General features: G+C 46.9%; 3 protein-coding genes across 3 annotated transcripts; 1 reads left to right on the top strand and 2 right to left on the bottom strand.

The window, feature by feature from the left end:
• Window positions 1–352: 352 nt before the first annotated feature.
• npb (neuropeptide B) lies at window positions 353–1141 on the top strand. Its single transcript, XM_068751212.1, has 2 exons — window positions 353–616; window positions 1002–1141. The coding sequence occupies exons 1-2, from the start codon at window positions 353–355 to the stop codon at window positions 1131–1133; spliced, it is 396 nt and encodes a 131-aa protein (XP_068607313.1). The 3' UTR covers window positions 1134–1141.
• A 1087-nt stretch (window positions 1142–2228) lies between these two features.
• Window positions 2229–14494, bottom strand: gnav1 (guanine nucleotide binding protein (G protein) alpha v1). The gene is made up of 9 exons (XM_068751211.1): window positions 14134–14494; window positions 13932–14023; window positions 10945–11037; window positions 9714–9874; window positions 8387–8515; window positions 4429–4558; window positions 4237–4308; window positions 2807–2894; window positions 2229–2451 (listed from the first exon to the last, which is right to left on the bottom strand). The coding sequence occupies exons 1-9, from the start codon at window positions 14258–14260 to the stop codon at window positions 2261–2263; spliced, it is 1083 nt and encodes a 360-aa protein (XP_068607312.1). The 5' UTR covers window positions 14261–14494; the 3' UTR covers window positions 2229–2260.
• A 600-nt stretch (window positions 14495–15094) lies between these two features.
• On the bottom strand, window positions 15095–21113 carry pcyt2 (phosphate cytidylyltransferase 2, ethanolamine). Its single transcript, XM_068750856.1, has 12 exons — window positions 20962–21113; window positions 19354–19442; window positions 18551–18712; window positions 18324–18475; window positions 18197–18238; window positions 17949–18087; window positions 17772–17854; window positions 17490–17567; window positions 17329–17394; window positions 16320–16385; window positions 16023–16111; window positions 15095–15928 (listed from the first exon to the last, which is right to left on the bottom strand). Exons 1-12 carry the CDS (start codon window positions 21069–21071, stop codon window positions 15820–15822), a joined length of 1185 nt encoding a protein of 394 aa, XP_068606957.1. The 5' UTR covers window positions 21072–21113; the 3' UTR covers window positions 15095–15819.
• Window positions 21114–21391: the final 278 nt, after the last annotated feature.

The following is a 21391-nucleotide window of genomic DNA, read 5'->3' as shown; positions in this document are numbered from 1 at the left end:
CACAGTAACCATCCATCTTTGAGTTCTGACAACTTACGTCAGAGTCTTTCTTGGTCTAGTCATCTTAATCAAATTTACCTTTACCTCTACAAGCTCTGACGTCTCCATACATCCCCAGCCCCCTCACGACACCACACACACACACACACACACACACATCGGTTCATCACACACTCGCCTCAGTTTTGATTTGACGAGCCTTCTGGGTCACGATATCGTCGCCCTGTCAGCCTATATAAGAGACAGGCAAATTTCCAAACCCCAACAAATCATACAGTCTACATCTGAGGGCGAGCGGACGAGGAAAGCGCTGTTTTCTTCCGTGCGTAAAAGGTGCCAAGCTCTTCCAGACATGGTGAAGTCAGTCGGGTTTGCAGTGGCGTGCGTCGCAGTGTCTCTGCTCCTCTCCTGTCACCCAGTTGAAGCCTGGTACAAACAGTCTACCGGGCCCAGTTACTACTCGGTGGGTCGCGCCTCCGGACTCCTGTCCGGTATCAGGAGGTCTCCGTACGCGCGGAGGTCCGACCCCGAAGAGCCGCTGATGGACAGCGGCGAGACGCCGGGTAACAGCGTGATCCCGGAGACCAACGAGCAGATCTCTTTACTCAAAAGCATGGTGAGTACATTTAGTACAAACAACTTCGTTTCCTCCCGGAAGGATTTATTTCATTTTATTATACCGACACGAAAACAAACGGACACGCGCGTAAAGTCGTTTTCCTCCAACAACCCGAGCCGCGACCACAGCGTTCTTAAAAACGCTTCATTAAAAAGATTCATTAGAGATAAAAGGACGAGTTTGCTTTGGTTTCAGAAGAACCACGAAGGTCGAGAAGTTTAGCAGTGGCGTAAAGGCGCGCACCGGCGTCACCGTTTTAAACATCGGACGGAAAACACCTGACTGAAATCACAAATTTGAAAATGAGTTGCTCCAAGAGGACGCGGGATTTGCGCGTCCGTCCACCGGTAGACTTCCGGACGTTAACGTCATGTACTTTCAGCAGGCTCTGTGCGTAAAGGACATCTCTCCGAACCTGAAGAGCTGCGAGCTGCTGCGGGACGGGACGGGCACGTTCCGGTGCAAGGCGGACGTCTTCCTCACCCTGGACTCCCTGGACTGTCTGTCCGCATGAGTCCCGATCGGACCGACAGAGACGGTTCCGGTCCAGCAGCGAAGCAACGAGGGATTGATGAGTGCGTGAGGGTTGCGGGTTTAATGTCGATGGATCACAGACTCTGAATGTTCTGATTAAAAACGAGGGAGAACGAAACATGCTGTTCATTTTTACTTTGTTTGCATTTAATATAAAGGAAATAAATTCATTATGATGGATGTTAACTGATGACGTCACATCCTTTACATATAACCTGCTGTTTCCAACATGTACTTAAAATGCTCTGAAAGTTAACTGTGGACCAGATTTCCTGGAAAACGCGTTTATTTATTTTATCTATTAAAAAGAACAAACTCCGGTGACTTGTGTGGATTAAATGTCTCGAACTTTCCAAAGAGGAAAATACTTTTGTCCATCTCCTTCAAAAGAAAACGTAAATGCAAGTAAAAAAAACGAAACATTTTACAGTTATGCAAACTATAAAAAAAACCCAGAAATGAACCATCAGAGAAGATGGAATTTCATATATAAATAATTCTTCTGAAAAATACACAGAATATTTTCACATACATGAAGCATTTCAATCATCAAAAGGCACTTTTTTACAATGTCTGCATCCATTAAAATAAACGGCATTTTAGCCGACGCTAATCAAACTGATCAGGGTTTATGATATGGAACAGAACAATAATGATCAGCGCTAACCGGGAGGAAATGAAACAAGTCAAAAGCTTTTCTTTACATAAACTTGTTTTCAACATCACAGCTTCAGTGACAGTCTGGGGAACGAGTTTAAAACGAGACTGCAGATCTGAGTGAGTAAACGCAGACTGGGGTGCTGTTAGGGCCATCACCCCCTCAGTGAGAGGGTGTGATGGATGAGCGGAAAACACACAATGCTGGTGCACGAGTGAACCCTTCACCGGGGAAGTGACGAACAAACAGTACATCCTCACGCGCTCGCCGTCCTGCCCACAGGCAGAGAGGGGCAAATAAAAGACACGTAACATGGAGTCCTAAAAAAAAAGGGAGCATCACCACCGCAAAATATAAATGTTCATCATCGTCAACGAAAGGTTCAAAGGAAAAACTGTAGCGCTCAAACGAAAAGGCTCTTCTGCAGCAAGTGAAGCGTCCGCCCCGGCTCACAGGAGCGACACGGCCTCCAGGTTCTCTTTGATTATTGTGTCCATGACCACCTGGAAGACCACCTGGATGTTGGAGGTGTCGGTCGCCGTGGTGAAGTGGTGGTAGATGAGCTTGCTGGGTGTAGAATTGAGAGAGATGAAGGCGGCGGCGATGAAGCGAGCGGCTGAGTCCACGTCGCAGTCCGCACCTGGAGGAGAGGCGCGGTGGGAGGGGTCAGGGTCAGGGTCATGCAGCCGAAAGGTGCGTCTCAGACCCATGAGTCCCAGTAACCCGTGTAAAAATGAGAAATTCTGACAAATTCATCTGTGTTTAGGAACAAAACGTACAGATTTATAGACGGCAAACGGTTTGATTTGTCTCTTTAGATGTGAAGTCAGCCTGGAATGAAACGCTTGCTCTGTTGGCAGACCCTGTCCCATAAAACGTATTCTTTCTTTAAAAACAGATTATCATGTTATTGTGATGCTTTGTCAAATTGTCATCTCCGAAGGAACGAATTCACGTCTGCTAGAAGCCCGACGGAACATTCGTTCGAGTCCTACCTTTAAACTGCGGCAGGTACAACCGCAGATGTCGACCGGTGTGTGAGATCTTGTTTTGGAAAAGGTCTATCTTGTTCATGAATAAAATCTGCAATAAAAAAAAAAAGACAGGAACGACATGAGAATCTCATCACAAGTCAAAAGGCTACTTCTCCAGAGGAAAAGGGAAATCGATCAGAAATATCAGGAGAAAAAGAAAATACGGATTCGGTGACTTCAGACGCCGCCGCCAATAAATCAACATTTATTGTCACAACGCTGATTTTTAGGCAAAGTGTGAAAATCAATAGACTAGCAGGGGCCATGACAATGATGCAAGTACACAAAGCCCCCCGACGAAGAGGAGGGAGGCATGATGAAGAGCAGGTCTCCACCACTGAGGCTGCATCTTTCCCTCCCAAGTCCAAATTGATATCATGAATCACTTTAGTTTAATGAGCCTGTTAGCGCAGTGGCGCACACACAACCGTGAACCTGAAGCGTCACACACATTTAAAACGTGAAAAAGTGAGAGGGGCCACGTGCAAAAATAAAATAAAATATATATACATATATAAAGTGATGTTAATACTAGTTCTACAAGCATAATGACGTCAGATAGGAGATGCTAAAGACGCTACGTCTCACTTAAACGATATACTTCCACACATCTTTGATATTTTCCATCCGTCTGTCACTTTAAAAACTTCACAACATTTTTGCGTTTGCAGGTCGATATTATTCGGATATTCGTCTGGTCAGAGGCTGGAGTTCACCTTCAATGCAGGCTCCCGGATATGGGAATATCATCCTAAATACAAACGGCTTTGAAATTAGCAGTGACAGGAGACTTGGAGACAAAGGCCTGTTCTTCTCATGGATCGTGTCTCCGCTACTCGTCCCTTCGCTCCGTCCTCCAACCGGGCTGAAATCTAATTCCCCATCCTCTTCAGCTGGAGCTCATCCACCTTCCTGTCTGGCAATGTTTTAAATAAAGTTAAAGCTCCAGGCCGCTCATTCACACCGCCCAGCAGGAGTTTCCACTTCGGATTAAACTGATGAAATAGATTCAGCAGTCCTTTTTAGATCGTCTTTTAAAGCCATGACACCTAAAGGGGCGGATTCCAACAGGAGGGACATAAAGGAATCTAAATCATGTTTGGGGTGCGATTCCCTTTGAGGAGCTTTCATTTAAATAGTGGTTAAAAAAAAACCCTCATAAATCCAGCAGATAGCTTTGATTCAAAGGGTTGGACTGCAGAAAAAGATGGTTGTGGTGCAGGCTGAAAAAATATCCATCATTGTGAGAGGAAGGACTTATTAACACACACACACACGCACACACACAGAGCCTTTACAATAGAAGGCTCCCATGAAACGTTAACTCCATGATTCTGACTGTTTGACTTGCTCGTTCCTCCCGAGGCGGAGGATGCGGATGGATTCCTCACCATGGATGTGCTGCGGAAGAAAACGTTGTTGCAGATGGCAGCAAAGAGTTTCATGCTCTCCTGAAGACGATTCTGCCCAGAGGAGACAACAACCCCGTCAGAGGACAAAGGAGCACGGGACATCATCTGATTGGGGGAGACTCCCATCCGCTTTAACTGGGGATGGTGAACGTTTGAGGGCGGAGGACGTACCACGGAGGGGTCTTCCACCAGGGTCATGTCGTATCCGCTCAGCGACACCACAAACAGCACGGCTCTGACGTCCTCGAAGCAGCCAATCCACTTCCGCCGCTCGGTTCTCTGTCCGCCAACATCGTACATCCTGCAGCGAGCGAGGACAGAAGACGAACGCAAAGAGAGTGAATAAAAACAAAACATTACGTAATATTTAAGGAATTAATAGAATCCTCGGGCTTCTTCTGATAGGCTCAGCTTCAGAGCTGCACTCACAGACTAGAACTCACACACTGATGAGATTTCCAAAAAACGTGTTTAAATGTACAGTATAAGTTAAAGCGGATATGGAAATTTAGATTTTTAAATCTGTCCCCACATCAAAGTAACAATGAACAAAACAAAGACAAATTTGATTGCGCCCTCTGCTGTTCAAGGAGGGCATCGCTAAAGCCACCGCTCGGTCATTTTCAGTTTGTGGCCTTTGCTGCTCAGACACCATGAAGGTTTAACCTCAAACTGAACAAGTCCTTATAATTAAATGAATTAAATTAAAATCCAGAACTCTAAATGACTCCCCTCATCCCGCCCCGCCTCGCTTCAGGGTTCTCTCACACACAGGAGTGTGTCTGTCCACATCAGACTCCCTCCCTGAGACAATCGCAGCACAAGGAGCGTGAAGGTCGCCAGAGAGTGAGAACACACACGATAGCTCATCCCTCTTCACCCTCTTCCAGTGCCAGATGCACCATCTTGCACCGTCCATTTGAGTTAATGCAGCCCCTTATTGAGGGGAAATGAACATGCGGAAACACGGACAGAGAAAACCAACAGCGAAGGCGGCGCGACGCCGAGATGAGGTCAGATTTACGATGGAAACTTTCCATGGAAATTGAAGCTCGCCACTAGAAGCTGATGCTTCAATGCACCAACATCTGTACATCAGCCGCCCTGATAACACACAGCTGCAATCTCTTCGTGCTGATCGCCTCCACATCACATTCAGTCACCTCCATTTGATTTTTTGATTTTTTTAAATTACATCATCCGAGGAGGCGCCGGAACTAATGCCGATTATTTATTAGCAGGATTACGGAAAAACTGCTGGATGGAACTTGATGAATAAAAATCTGAAGACGGGTCTTGGTCTAACTTAGATGGCATTCAATTATGAGAGCGATCCGGATAAACATCTGGATAGAAAAAAAGCTGGATTTTCCCATTTACTTATAATGGAAGCTTTAAAAAAAAATAGATATATACATCTTGTAAAATCTGCATTCAGTTCACTCAGCATAAAGTCATAAAGGGGTCCGATATGTACCATCATGAAAAATGTCTTCTGGTTCTGATCCAGAATGAGGTCAGGAACAAATATTACATTTTAACATTAAACCAATTTATGGATTCAAGAATCAGTTAAAAAAAATCAACTCTGATTCACATTGACTTTTCATGCTTTGCGTATAAAGACACCAAGAACAATCTAGAACGTTCTGGTGCCGATCCAGATCACCATGTGGACGGTGTAGATCCAGTTACGCATTAGCATGCTAGCGTCCCAATCCACTTGGCACTGAACACACAGTATAGTGGAAGCCAGGATTGCTCTGGTCATAAACCTACATACTGGACCAATATTCTGATGATACAAAGGTTCATCCTGTGGGGAACATGAATGAGCAAACTTTAACAGCAACCATCAGCGTGGACCATGTGACACATTAGACCGGTAGTATAGTAAATATGTGGACTACTGCGATGAGATATTTGCTAAAATAAAAATAAATATAATCAGAACTTTCTATATCAATAAGACAGCGTTTGCATAAACGCAGATGAGTTTTGTTCTGATCGTAATTCCCGATCTGCTGGTCTAACGGCAGGTGAGGGAGGAAACGTCTTCATACAGCAGGATCCTCGCTGTCAGACGACGGTACTGTGAGGAGCCATTATATTCTGGAGACGGGTTTTCATTTGAATTATGCAAATGAGGAACATCTGGTCACATCCAGTATTCAGGGTACCTGTGATGTGCGGAAATAACTCAAAACGTTCTTTTAGGTTTGTAAGATTCCCTCACAAATCTTTGCACACATGTTGGAGTCTCAGACTTAGCTTTGTAAAGATTTTAGGACATATAATGATCTGGATTCACTCAAAATGTACATTTTAAACAGGCACTTTAAGAGAGGGACAGATTAAAAAAAAGGCAGGTTGGAAATACAACAATAATTTAATAATAAACTAGAAAAGTACTCGGAGAGCACAGACCTCCGCCAAGCAGCTCAGTCCCCCTATATTGTGATTTACCAAAATTGTAACTGACAGATTTCTAATGACACGGCTATAAGATGCCGTTTGTTAGAAAACTCTCTCTCTAATATTAAATGCACTAGTGTAGACCAACACCCCAATAACATCTGTAATCCGGACCCGATCTGGATCAAATTCGGCGGCAAAATAGAGACACCCACCCTACATGATTATGTCAAATTCCATAAACATCGGTCAGTAATCAACCGAGATATTGAGGAACACATTTTGAAGCTCCACTGACTGCAAAGTTAACGAAGATTTCAAAGTGACCCAGAATCCAGGATCTCTTCTGGATCATCCCCGAAACGTAATCATCTGTTCCCGGTAACATTCCCAACATTTCCTAAAAATCTCTTCACGATCCGTCTGTGAGATAAACATACATAAGCTTCTTGGAGGAGGTAAAGAAATAGGAGTGCAGGGAGCAGATGGTGGAGCAGATAGGAAACCTCGAGTGTTGACAACCGTGAGATGGGGGCGGGGGGGGTTCATCTGGTCTCATCAATGTTCACGACGCAGCAGCTGAACTGCCTTTCCATCATCCCTCTGCAGTCTTTCCTGGAATTCTGATGAATAGTTTAATTTGGAAGAATAATAATTTAAGAATGCAAAGTGTAAAAAATAAAATAAAATAAAAAATACACGTAAATGAGGAAATTATTTTTCAGTGAAAGTACAAACTCTCTTAATCTCTCTTCCTGACTTCATCACATCCTGCTCGTCGTCAGGTTTGAAATAACGACATCAATTTATGCTAAGCTCTTCATCGGCCTCAAGGCCCCGATAGCGCCAAGACACACGCACGAACCTACGATCACACGCTCGCGGCGCCATTTATTTATCTGCTAAGGATTCAGGCAGATAAGAGAGAAGGGAGGAGGAGAAGGAGGAGGAGGAGGAGGAGGGGGGCCCCACCCCCCAGATCCGACACCGTCACCTTGCGTTGAGGTCACAGGACAAAAACACAACTCACTGAACGCACATCAACTCCGTCTCCGACGGAATCGGTCGAGGTCGAGGTATTTCTGAGCCGGTGAAAGTTTCCCGGCTGTGGAATATTTCCACGGTAACGCAACACATAAACAGACACTGCATCCGGAGACGCAGCGGGAATATCCGGATGCGACAGAACAACTCTCCACAACGTCTCTACGCGAGACAGAGACGTTATGAAAAGCTGTAAATTTAATGCAACGATGGAGGACAGGCTGCTATTGAGGAGAGATGAAGAAGAGCTGCTCTCCTCCTCCTCCTCCTCCTGCAGACATTACTAAACACAGAACCATCATGAAAACTTCAGCAATAATTAGCACTTTCCTATTCCTCTTCCCGCCCTGCAGAAGTCATTGATTCCTCTCTATCAGTTCAGTCATTTGAGGATAATAAAGTGGGCGTGACTTCAGCTCATTGATCAGAGATGAATATGGTCACCTGACACCCGTCTGGGGGGCTCAGATATCCGCCCTCTGCTTCTCCACTGAGAAGATGGGGATTGAATGTGTGTGCAGTCAGAGGACGAGTGGAACACTAATCAATAGGTGCCACTATTGATCTACTGAATGAGCCAATCACACGCCTGCAGACGGAGATAAGAGATGAAAAGCACGTTTGCATGAGCGACTCCTGAGATGCACCCAACGGTCTGAGAGGCGTCTACCTGAAGATCAGGTGGCTGACTTTGAACTGGGTCTCAATCACGCCGGTCGTCCTCAGACGCACACGCAGGACGTCCATCTCCGTGGGGACGTAATCTGGAGACGTGATGCGGCTCATGTTGTCGAAGAAGCTGCGAGACGAGGAGAGGGAGAAGGAGGAAGGAGGATTTGATGAGCTGCAGAGAAACTCGACATCAAAGGAGAACAGAATCAGGTGTATTGTTGACGGGTGTGATAAGACTGCAGCCGGGGGGGGGGCTCATCACCATGAATATTCACGCTGTGGTTTACCATTATACACCCAGGCTAGGCTTCCAAACAGATGAGCTATTAACACAGGTAGTTTAATCACCTCTAGTGTGTGTGTGTGTGTGTGTGCATGCTCAATCAGATGTGCTCTTTTCTTAAAGCATACCCCCCCCCCCCCCCCCACACACACACACACACACACACACATTCTCAAGGAGTCAACCTGAATCAAGTTTTTGGAAAGAGATTAAAAAAATCTTGCTGTTCTTGAACGCACCGTCCGTCGGATGCAGAAACATCCAACAGACTTTGAGGACGGCCCTCAGTTTTAGACCGATTTCATTGATCTCAGAGAATCAGTTGATTTCTGTCAAAACCTAAACAGATGTTCGTCTTCCTCTTTGGGTCTAAATGAATTACTGATGGAAACGTTGACCGGCGCCACACGCATTCTAGACACGCCACTCGTGTTTACGTAGTTCTGACGATGTGGTCGGAATGAACCGTCGGACCTTTCATGCTTCCCGTCTGTCTCGTCTCTTTAGTGACGCTGGCATGCTCCAAGATAATCACAATGTAATCCAGTCAGATTAACAGTAGCGTAAAGAAAATGTGCTCGTGTCCAAAGGTCATGCGAGAAGGAGAATCATTGTGTGTGTGTGTGTGTGCGTGCGTGGGGATGACGGTGATACGTCCGGTGGCTCTCAGTGGGCCTGTCGGTGTCGATAACCCCAGAGCCGAGGCCTCTCCCCGGGGGGAGTGAATGAGAACAGACGGCCCCTTGGTGGGATTGGGTTAGGCTTAATCCTGGCTTCTTCTCTTCTGTTGTTGCGTCTGCTCATATACTTGTATTGCTGTTGTAGTTAGACGGACACCAAGCAAACACACACACACACACACACACACGGGGGGGGGGGGGGGGGGGCTAATTACAGTTTGGTGGGACTGTGCTTCGTTTACGCTCTGCAGATTCCCAGTGATGGTGAACACACGGAGGAAAATCAGCCGCTGCGTCCGGCTAATTAGAGCCCTGCATCCGTGAGGAGGAGGAGGAGGAAGAGGAAGAGGAGGAGGACTCACTACAGCGCCGAGTCGTTGAGCTCGTACTCGTAGCCTCGAGCCGCCGCAGCCCTCACCCCCTGGTCAGCCCACAGACAGGACAGGGCGTGTTCCAGGAAAGGAAACAGCACCTGGTCTTCATCAAAGCACCGCCCACACGACAGGACCGAGTGGGCGTGGACCTGCGGAGGACAAGTTACGGTTGGATGGTCAGGGAGGAGGCCGTATGACTTCCAGGAGATGGAAAACATCATTGACGCACACACACGCACGCACACACACACACGCTCTGGTGACGTCTAATAGAGGAAATGCTTTGGTACATTTCCTCTTAAATCAAATTGAACCACCCAGTAAGTCGAACTTCCATCCTCCATCTCTCATGCAAACAAACTTTGCATGTGCACTGAACTCTATTCTATGGAACGGCCACTCCTATCCGTTGCCCCGCCTCCCGACGTGTCACCACGGCACCATTACTCAGTGTTGGAGTGATGGAAGCAAACAGCAGCACACACGGCTAGCATCAGGCACAACAGTCTCCATGAAACACTTATTTCTGAGCCAAAGCGGAAAATTAAGAACTTGAATGACCAGAAAAACATTTAAATGATTAGATATTAATCAGCTTTGTGCTAATATTAAACTAGCACTAACTAACCATAGTAAAGACCCTGTCACACTGGTAGTTAGTAGACCTCGTAGGGTCGTAGTTAAGACCAAGTACATGCTTAGGAATATTTTGACCAGTGACTAGTCGTCAACCAGTACGCACCAGTACTCACTAATGATCACAGATTACATAATATAAACTTGATTTACTTGTGGAAACCAATGCCGTGACGTCCGGACACTTTATTCCTGCAGTTATATGTGAAGCTTTGCAGTGCCGTGTTCTCTAAACTTCTATTTATTTTAATGTTAAGACCTTTATGTATCCAGAACACGGATTAAAGTTGTTTGATGGTCAGATTGGTTCCTCTTCTGTTGCTATTTGCAGTGTCGCTGCAGAAGCACGCACCCAGGTCATGTGATGCCATTCCACGTAACAGAGTTCACTGTGTGCCAGTTTGTTTGTTTTTTTGTTTGTGGTGCCAAACATGGGAGCTGAGGCTGCGGTGCGGAGATGCTGCCTCCTAGTGGACATCTGGGACTAATGCAGGGAACAAGAAGCACGAAACTCTAAAATAAATGAAGACGCAAGAACGAGAAGGGCAGAAAACAACAGATAGAGATAAAGAAGACACGCTACCTTGTTCCTGTTGACGGCCAGGTTGATCCGGAGGACGCCCATGCCGTGCAGGACAAACTTCATTGAGGTCAGGAGGTTATCCAGCACTGCAGGCTGCCAGAGGTCAAACTCATCAGTAACCACGACAACGAGACAAAACAAAAACAAGTGCATCTTCTCCTCAGCACTTAACATTTTAACCTTCATGAATATTTACAGCATCGGTCTCACATCTGTAAGTGAAACACATGTAGCAGATGAGTTCCCCTCCTAACTGGATCTACACCGTCCACATGGTGATCTGGATCAGCACCAGAAGGTTCTAGATTGTTCTTGGCATCTTTATACACCAACCATGAAAAGTCAACGTGAATCAGAGTTTATGTATTTTTAACCGATTATTGAATCCATAAATGGGTTTAATGTTAAAATGTAATATTTATTCCTGACCTCATTCTGGATCAGAACCAGAAGACACATTTCATGATTGTTCATATCGGACCCCTTTATTTTGATGACTGAATTGAATGCAGATTTTACAAGATTGGATTTTGGGAAAAAGCCTCCATTATAAGTAAATGGGAACATCCAGATGTTTTCATATCCAGATCGCTCTCAAACTTTAATATTATCTAAATTAGACCAAGTCCCTTCTCCAGATTTTTCCATAATTCTGCTAACAAACAAACAAACGGCATCAAAAACACAACCTCTTCGGCGGAGGTGATAAATCATTGCATCCTGGTTTTATCTGATCTCTAATCCCAACTATTCTGGAATAAACATTCCATCTCCTTTGAATTGTTTTTTGTGTGTAAATGAATTTGACACTTTTCTTGCTTTAAAAACGTTTAAACGCAGCAAAGACGCCGCATTCCTGGGATTGACTGTCCATCTTTCTATTGTTGTTGCTAATCCGTCCCCTTCCTGGATTTAAATCAGAATAAATTACTGCCTCTGACACAGTCGTACTTTCACCTGCACCTCCAGGCGCTTCCTTGTCTCTGAGTTCCTCTGTTAATAAAGTTTATTTTGGCGTGGGCAACGGAGGCCACGGCTATAAGCCACAGCCGCACACACTTTAGTGAAGGTGTGTGACTAAACCCTTCCTCACACGCACACACACAAAAGGCCTCGCAGCCACAGGCATGTCACGATGTGCTCCTCTGGATCTCCTCTGGTGACTCCATGATTCCTTCCACAAGAGTGTGAGCTTAAACATAAAGAGTCCAAATGATAGACATCTAGCACACCATCAGGAAGCGGCGCAGGACAGCGTCCAAGCAGAGCGACCTCAGGACCCGTTCTGGTTTACTGAACCGTCCTCACCGCTCGGATCAGCCCCCCCCACCCGACCCGCAGCCGTCGTGTCATGGCGGCGCTTTACAAGAACACAACAACGAAGAATGCAGCTGAACCGGCGGCCCGTCCCTTAATTATTAACCAAGCGAGTGTGTGTGTCGCTTTCAAAGCACACACACACACACACACACACACACACACACACACACACACAAACCTTTGCAGTTCTTCATCCCATCCACAGTAAAAACGACACCAAAGCCTCAGGCTGTAAATAAAGGAGACAAAGAGGACCCCCCCCCCCCTCCCCTGACTGGCTGTCCCGTCAGGGTCCTAATGGAGGACGTACAGCAGATACTGAAGCCCGATGCAGGAGGCGAGTTAGGATACGGGCGCGTCTGTTTGCCATGGGAGGCTGGCGGTCCAGGACAGGAAGGGTCGCTTTGAGGGCTTTGAGGGCTTTGTTTTCCACCTGAAAACAGGCGTGTCTCCACAGAACAAAGGGAAACCCAACTGACAGCGCACGGACGTTCAACCAGTGCCATGCAGTGTTGATGCAGGCGCACGCTTTCACGTGCAAAAATATGTCGCTCACGCAGCAGCTACAGAAACATGAGAGGCAGCAGGAGCAGAGAGGAGAGCAGAGGAGGAGGAGGAGGAGAAGGAGGAGGAGGAGGAGGAACCATCCTGCAGTCAAACATCCCAGCTGCCTGCAGAACGATCCGGAGCCTTCACGGGTCAGACCCAGAAGCATTTCCCAAAGTTCTGACAAATGCTGTGGGCTTTTCATATTTTAAGGAGATGGATCCAGTTCGGAGGGGAACGAGCTGCTTGGCGGAGGTCTGCACCCGCAGGGTGCTTTTCTAGTTTACAAAATGAGAGAATCCGCAACCGATCCGGATGAAATTCGGTGGCGAGATAAAGCCCCCCCCCCACATGAGAAAGTGATCCAGAATCCAGATCTCTTCTGGATCATCACCAGAATGTAATCGTCTGTTCCAGGTAACGTTCCCAACACTCTCTGAACATTTCATCCAGATCCGTCCAGAACCTTCCGAGTTATCCTGCTAACGAACTCCAGCAAAAACACGACCTCCTCGCCGGAGGAGGCGGCGACAGGGAGGAGCAGATAGCTGAGGAGGGAGAGAACAGTTCATGGGCATTATGGGATGTCTGACATACCCCTCATACCTCACTTGATTTATTGAGTTTGCGTCGACGGAGCAGGTCTTCGATAAGACTGTCATCACATACTCATAAAGATGCATAAAAGAGAGGAGGAGGAGGAGGAGGAGGAGGAGGAGGAGATGAATCCGAGCAAAGGTGAACGGGAGGGGATGTGGAAGCGATGAAAACGGTGTGTGTGCTGAGCCGTTTCCATTCCCTCCACCCCGTCCCTCACAGGACAGAAGAATCTCACACTCACACTCACACACACACACACACACAATAGAAAGCGCTGAGTCCGGCCATTCCTCTCTAATCGGAGCCATCAGATGTCCAGGCATGCCGTCTCCTGCCCATTCCCACTCCCACTCACCTTTACAGGGTCTAACCTTCACTGACAGCTGAACAAACCCGACGTCTTCCTCCATTCTCACTAGGAGGAAGAGACTCATAATACAGGAGAAGCATGGATCCATGCTGGAAACCAGCCCTCCGTGTGTGTGTGTGTGTGTGTGTGCGTGCGTGCGTGCGCGCCCTACCTTGAAGCTGGAGAGCTCGTGCGTCGTGAACCCCTTGCTGTGGATGATCTTCATCTGCTTGACCAGCGTGCTTTTACCGCTCTCCGCCGCACCTGGAGGAGGAGGAGGAGGAGGTTAACGCGTATTTAGTTCGTCTTCAGTGGCTTCGGGTCGAAGCTTGGAGTCGCGCGTGATTCCGGAGGCGCGTCCACGCCGGTCTCACCGAGCAGGAGGATTTTAACCACGTTCATGTCCCTTTTCGCGGACTCGTACAGGTCTCTGTCGATCTTGGCGCTGCGAATCCTCGCCTCCTTCTCCTCGGTGATCTCGGTGTCGAGGCACAGTCCCATGCTGGGCACTCATGCCCCCCCCACCGGCGCGGGGGGTCCAGCCTGGGAGCGACGCGGCGTGGCCCGGGTTACAGGAGAGAAGCCTCTGAATGCAACCGTTCCGGGCATCCCGGGACGCAGCGGAGGCGCAGGCGTTGCGCGTTAGTCCCTCCGGACAGAACTTATTTTACGCATCGCTCCGAGTGGAAGTTTGCGCCGATTTCTCACCCGTGCGCCACACCGATTCAAACTCGGCTCTCCTGCCCCCCCCTGGATAACCCTTAACTGCCTCCTCCCACAGCGAACTGGATGTGGGAAAACTTTTTGGACTTCCCTTGGAAGTGACGTGTCGATGACAAAACCGCTGAGTGCGTAATTAGGCCCGAGCGCGCAACAAGCGTAACGTTCTGTTGTTTATTCTCGAAAACGCACAAAAGTTTGCACAACATTCAGATCTGGCGAATGTTTTCTTATTTCTTTTTATATGTGTTTCGCAGTTGGGAATTAAAAACTGGCGCCGCAGCGCCACCTACAAAAGTTTAAATGCATTATTCGAATGGGGACGAGGCCGACGCAAACTTTGCGTCACGTCACCTTCCCTGACATGCGCCGCCCGTCCACCAGCTTCACGGCGCCAGAGATTACACTTCATGAGACTTTATTATATTTAATCATGTTAACAAACTGTTGGAACATTCAGGGATGGAGGCAGGCAATACGCGCACGGCACCCGGCGGATTAAAAGCGTCCTTTGTGCGTAATGACGCTTTGCGCTCATTTTATTGTTCCCGTGGAAACGGTGTCGGTGAGACGGTATCTCTGACTGAATGTCTCAAAACAAACACCAGAAGACACTTGTCCATTTCACCAGCTGATTTATTAAAAAGGGAAATTCATATATTTGCAATATATTAAGTGAAAGTTTGTCAAACGTCTAAAACTTAGAGCATGTTTATTGGCTACTGTCCCACATACACACTTTATAACTCCCCACAGACTCACAATGTTTAGAAGAGAAGAGAGACGACATGTCAGCCTTAGAAAGACAACCTTACTGACAGCAACATTATTCTAGTTAAAGCCCTTAGAATAATACGAGAATAGCTTCAGGAATGAAACACTCCAAACACACACACACACACACATGCACACACACAATCAGTGCAGTTAGTTAAAACCCACAGGTAAAATTATGACACGACTTAGGTAAATGCGCGGTGAGACGAGTGATTAAATGCCACATTCATGCAGGTGACGCATGTAAAATGGTTTATTAAAACTAATCTGGTTTTAAAAACAAAAGCGGACAACAATAAAAGTGTGTTAATGATTATGGGTTCCCCTTCTAACCCAACACAGACTCATCGTGCGTGAAATCATCAGTAAAAGCCGTGTGTGACAGGAGACGGCAGCAACAAAAGTAGAGGACAGGGCGTCCAGGGGGACAGGTCTGATCAAAGCCCCTTTTGTTTTGGGGTTTTTGATTTCTGTTCCAGGCCGACTTATTCTAAGCCTGCTGGATCAGATTGTTTGAAGATGAGAGTACTGGGATCAGACACAGAACCGGGTTTGAGGCGTCGTCAATGGGCTGCAGCTTCACTCTGGTCCTGCTGCCCTTTCCTATTTAACGACTCGATCACCTCCATCTCCCTGGCCTCCTTCTTCTGGTTCCTGGCTTCATACTGCAGCCTGGGAAAACGCGATATGTTTCAGCCATTACCAGAAGAATGATCGAAACCGTGAGAAATAAGATGGAGATGAAGATGATGAGGAAGCCTCCGACCTGTTTGCAATGATTCTCTGGACGATGTCATCGGTGGTGAGGTTGTTCCCGCTGTCGATGGTCCGGAATATTTCCCTCTTCTTAGGCTCCTAAAGGTAAAAAAAACAAAAAGAAAACGGGCTACGTCAAAATAATGCAAGGGAAAAACACAATTCTGCAGCCAATAAACACTAAACCCAGTCACATGACAACTAATCATTGGGAGTCGATTATAAGTAGTGCCTCTGTATGAATGATATCAGGCTGACTTTAATATGACCTGAAGCACAGCAAGGCGGGCAGAGACCCTGTACTCACAGCATAGGGGTCTGACCCATCCTTGTCAGGAAACACCTCCGTCTTGCCGTGACACACCAGGCCCACCTGCGGTCAAGCAAGAACACTCACGTGGTTCCCCCTGCATGCAAACTGCTGTTGAATCAGATTTGATAAGCTAGACCTATTATTATATTCTCATATTAACCATTTAAAGTCAAACCTTCCTCATCTTTGACACCTTTAATTGGTGAAAGCGTAAAAAAAGAAATCACCATATTGAAGGTTTGTCTTGTGATATAGGAAGGTTCCACCAGGTGGCGCCACATCACGCAAGGCAGTCATGTCGTGGGCCAAACAGATTTTAAATGTATTTATTCAAGCGGCTGCAATATTTTAACCTGAAAAGTTCACAATTACTTCTTCCTCATTAAAATAAATCAGTGATTCGGCCGGGCCACGAGTTTCACACGTGCTTGAGTATTTATCTGACTGCCATTTCTCTCTCTTCCGTCTTAATATTCTTGCTCATGGGGGGATTGCTGGGATTCTGTAGAATAAAGAGCCCTGGTATTAAAGCTAAACTGAAAACTGAATTGAATTAAAAAAAGAAAGCTGTGTAAGCTGTGGCTCCAAAACCACCAGCAGGCTATACGTCGTGATAGTTTGTGTGCAAACTGCCTTATTGATCGCCTCCTGAACATTGGGAGCAACTTCCAGATTAACCCGCTCAACAAAAACGGGCATACTTTGAAATTCAAAGTAAATCGTCGCAGCTGTTCCGGCTGAATCTACGAGCTGCTCGGAGCCGTTTCACTGTACTGTTAGCTCGATGCTACCCAAGGTCTGCATGTCGACAGGAATCGCTGCAGCTCGTTGTTTGATAGAGATGCAGACCGTCTGTCCTCCTCCTCCTGCATTTAGAACTATCCTTCCTCAATTTCCGTACAGCACAAAGACCAAAGTACAACATTTAGCTTTGCTAACATATAACAGACTTTATGTCACCTTCAGCACAAAACTACACACACAGTTGTGATAAATAACCCACCTTAAAATGATCCAGCAGGTCTTTGCTTACCGCATACGGCGCACCAATCACCACCTCTGATACATACTAGACGGCCAGAAAGAAGATTCACATCAATGAATTATTTCTGATGAAGTTTTCTGTGTGTGTGTGTGTGTGTGTGCGTGCGTGCGTGGACTCACGCGACAGGCCAGGACGCTCAGCGTCCTCTCATGGATGTTCATGATCGGATAGTTCTTCCCCTTGTAGCGATTCACTTCCTGTCGGGAAGGATGAGATGATTTTAAACTTTCATTTTAAACTTTTAGATCTTTTTTTAGAAACAAACTGGAATCCTTTACAAGCGATCATCAGGATGACACACAACTCGAAGGAGCCTGAGCTGGAAACTGCTGACACAGCACAGACGGGTTCGTGTCTGGCCTTTTAGCGATCATCCGGTCGACGTGCGTTGTTAGACGTACCTGATCAAAGTGCAGGCCTACGATGACGTAAGGCCTTTCCGCCTGCTTGTAGACCATCTCTAAGAAGTCCACATGGCCGACGTCTGCGAGGGTTTGGCGGTTAAAGCCACAACGGCACGCACCGTGGAAATGACGGTTCCTAAATCCATCCCGTTTATTTCTGCAGGAAAAGGATACGGAAGAGGTCGAACGCCCCGGCCACGTAGATGATGGCGTCTCCAGGCTGAGGCTCCTTTCCGGATGCAAACTGGATGATCTTCTGAGACGTCTGGAGGAACTGAGACACTCCTGTCCACGGACTGTTGCCCTTCGGACCCTTAAACACAAACATTTAGTTCACTGCTGGGCTGCTGCCCTGCTTTGAGGAAAAGGCTTTACTATTCATTGATTTATTTTACGTTTCATTTAAGATGCATGTTCCTTACTTTTCCGAAGTTGTCCGTGTGTTGCTGGTAATCTGGATTATCCTGCAGACATGATAAGAGATGAAAAGACGAGGCCAGACCCAAAACGGCGGCGACTGTTAGATCGACTCGTGATGCCTGAACGCACCAGATTGCTGTGATGGGTTTTGGTCATGAGGAGCATTCGTCCCACCAGGTCAGTCGTGGAAACGCCCTGCGTGCGCTTACATTCACGGTAGCGCCCTTCGCGCTTCACCTCTTCGTACGAGTCCGCACCCTCTGCTGTCAGGGTGATGTCATCTGGAACGCAAACACATCAGTTCACCGTCACGTCGGGAGGCTCGGGCACAGAGTGGGACTCGCACGCCGGATTACCTCCGTGCACACAGAAGTCACAGCTGTACTTGTCCAGCGTGGCCAGCGTGGTGACGTAGGGCGCGCCTTCCACTATCTCATCCACCCACTTGATGGCCCGCACGATCTTATAGCGCTCCTCCTGAGTGAAGACGGGAGGACCCTTGTGCTTGGAAATCTCATCTGTGAGCGGAGGAACCATCATCGGTCGTTACTCAGCGGTTAAATAACATATTCATCAGAGCATCCAGTCATTCATATGGGTTTATTACACTGTAACAAGCTGATAGTAGATATTCATATGGGTTTATTACACTGTAACAAGCTGATAGTAGACCTTCATATGGGTTTATTACACTGTGACAAGCCGATAGTAGACGTTCATATGGGTTTATTACACTGTAACAAGCTGATAGTAGATGTTCATATGGGTTTATTACACTGTAACAAGCTGATAGTAGATATTCATATGGGTTTATTACACCGTAACAAGCTGATAGTAGATATTCATATGGGTTTATTACACCGTAACAAGCTGATAGTAGATATTCATATGGGTTTATTACACTGTAACAAGCCGATAGTAGACGTTCATATGGGTTTATTACACTGTAACAAGCTGATAGTAGACGTTCATATGGGTTTATTACACTGTAACAAGCTGATAGTAGACGTTCATAGGGATTTATTACACTGTAACAAGCTGATAGTAGATGTTAATATGGGTTTATTACACTGTAACAAGCTGATAGCAGACGCTAAACCAGATATCCAGCATGCATAGCTTGTTACAAACGCGCACTGGATGCGTGTCGCAATCTTACCGTCGGTGTGCACCCCGACTATCAGGTGATCCGCCATGGCCTTGGCCTGCCGCAGCTGGTTGGAGTGACCGTAGTGCACCATGTCATAGCTGCAGGTTAATGACAGACAGTGTGAGCACGCAGGAACACACGCCTCAACAGCCAACATCTATTCCAAAGCAGCCTTTCTGCTTGTGGTTTTGATCGGCACCCTGCGGTTTAAAAACAGCCCGAGCCGCTTCAGGAGAGCGGCAGGGGGTGAGGTTAGACTGGGAACATCTGTGGGAGGATCTAGAATAGCTTCACGACCCGTGGTATCTCCGGATCTCCATATTATTCTGCAGATGTCCTGACTGTGATCCAGACGGCTATTAACAACACAACAGTTGTGCTTTGCTCAGAAAGCCATGTTCACTGTGATCGTTGTTTATGTCTTTGACACTCAGTGAGGGTGAGAATGAATGCAAGTCGGGTGTTTGCTCAGCTTCAACCCCATCCGGTGAGGATCGCCTGCACCTCCGGTCGGTACCTTTCTTTTTTTTTAAATAATCATTTGTAACCGGGTGATTGGTGGCAATTAGCGGGCAGGTGTGGAAGCACCTGTAATCTATTGCCACTGATGGGGCGGGGCGTATATAGGCGCTTCCCCTGCCTCGTTCCCGGTCTCACTCTCCACCGTCCGGCTGAAGGGAGCGCCAGCGGGAGTGAGCCAGCTGGGTGTGGTCATCTCGAAGGCAGGTAGAACTGACTCATTTAGCACTGTTCCATGACGTATCTGGGTAATGCTCTTAATGACCGGGGTTTCTGTTAATTCAGGTTGGCGTGGAGGGTCACTGCCTTGCCTTTTTGTTTGCATTGATTTTGTATATATCTTTTTTTACTAGGTTGATAGCTTCCTTTATTGTATGTGTATGTCCGTATTGATTAGGGTTATTCCGGCGGGTGGTGGGAACTGTTTAGTTAGTCTGCATGTTTTCTTGTGTGTTTTGTTTAGACCTTAGTTCGAGTGCGTTTATATTTCTTTGTTGGGTTTTCTTTGTTGCTTTCACAGTAGTTCCCACCACATTTGTCTAAAACCTTGGTTAATTTGTTTTAAGGTGTGGTTTTAGCGGAAGCTTGTTTTAGGGTTAAATAAAGCGTTTTGTATGTAGTAAATGCCGTGCTGGTCGTTATTGTGAGCGGACCTGTGGGTGGGGAACCCGCTAAAGCGAGCTGGGGACCAAAAGAAAAACTATATCTTTAGGGGCCGGTCCTAAAGTGGCGTTGTTGGCGACCGTCAATTAGCCCCGTATTCACCACGTCACACATTCATAGCTTAACAGTTTCAGTCATGTCTGGGTTTAATCACCGGAGCTTTATTCTGAAAGTTCCCGTCTCTCCTGTGCCGTTAGAACTGGAAATAAGTTTTCTAATAAAAATAAATATATATTCTTAAAGTTCGAGAGAGAAATAACCAGAACTCGTCGTTCCACGCACACTCGGGTAATGACGTCACCTTATCTCTGCGGCGACTTTGAGCGTTGCGCTCCTGTCAGTCGCAAGCTAGCATTAGCATGCATAAAAAACACAACGTAAATAACAACAAGCTGCAGGAAACCGTTCAGCAAAGCAACACCGACGGAGACTCACCAGCCGTCACACCACACCCGGACGAGCCGCCTTCTCTTCGGTGTGCACGCTGGACCGCCCGGTCCGGCGGTACCGGCTTCTTCGTTAGCATGGTGCCCGTTCTTAATCATGTCCACAGAGTCAAGAAAATTACGAGGTGATTAAAAAAAAACAAAAACAAGGACCGATCGAGTCGAAACCCGCTGGGGCCACAATCCGAACACAAGTCAGTGACACCGACCACGCCCCCAAAAACACGTCATAACGACGCGACGTCAGGGTTGCATAAACAACCTGTCACGTGATCAGAACGCTGTTTTCAGCTGCGGGACACTCTGACGTAATGACGTAAACTTTCTCCACCACTTCTTTTGTCTTTTGTCAGCATCGGTCAGTGTTTGTCTGCCGAATACAAAGGTTTGTGTGAAAGCAACAAGTCAGAAGAATTGTC

This window comes from Brachionichthys hirsutus, chromosome 17, assembly GCF_040956055.1.
Source record: "Brachionichthys hirsutus isolate HB-005 chromosome 17, CSIRO-AGI_Bhir_v1, whole genome shotgun sequence".
Lineage (NCBI taxonomy): Eukaryota > Metazoa > Chordata > Actinopteri > Lophiiformes > Brachionichthyidae > Brachionichthys > Brachionichthys hirsutus.
The sequence above is the reverse complement of the archived record's forward strand: the minus strand, read 5'-3'. Positions and strand labels throughout refer to the sequence as shown.

Bases quoted from the DNA above. Each gene is read 5' to 3' on its own strand.
- npb (XM_068751212.1), top strand. From the start codon at position 353: ATGGTGAAGTCAGTCGGGTTTGCAGTGGCGTGCGTCGCAGTGTCTCTG. The intron at 617-1,001 runs GTGAGTACATTT...ATGTACTTTCAG, and splicing joins TCTCTTTACTCAAAAGCATG to CAGGCTCTGTGCGTAAAGGA.
- gnav1 (XM_068751211.1), bottom strand. From the start codon at position 14,260: ATGGGACTGTGCCTCGACACCGAGATCACCGAGGAGAAGGAGGCGAGG. The intron at 11,038-13,931 runs GTAGGGCGCGCA...GACCTCTGGCAG, and splicing joins ACGAGCTCTCCAGCTTCAAG to CCTGCAGTGCTGGATAACCT. The intron at 2,895-4,236 runs GTGAGGAATCCA...TTTTTATTGCAG, and splicing joins TCTTCCGCAGCACATCCATG to ATTTTATTCATGAACAAGAT.
- pcyt2 (XM_068750856.1), bottom strand. From the start codon at position 21,071: ATGATTAAGAACGGGCACCATGCTAACGAAGAAGCCGGTACCGCCGGA. The intron at 18,713-19,353 runs GTAAGATTGCGA...CTCCGCTCACAG, and splicing joins AGTCGGGGTGCACACCGACG to ATGAGATTTCCAAGCACAAG. The intron at 18,088-18,196 runs GTAAGGAACATG...TTTGTGTTTAAG, and splicing joins ACACGGACAACTTCGGAAAA to GGTCCGAAGGGCAACAGTCC.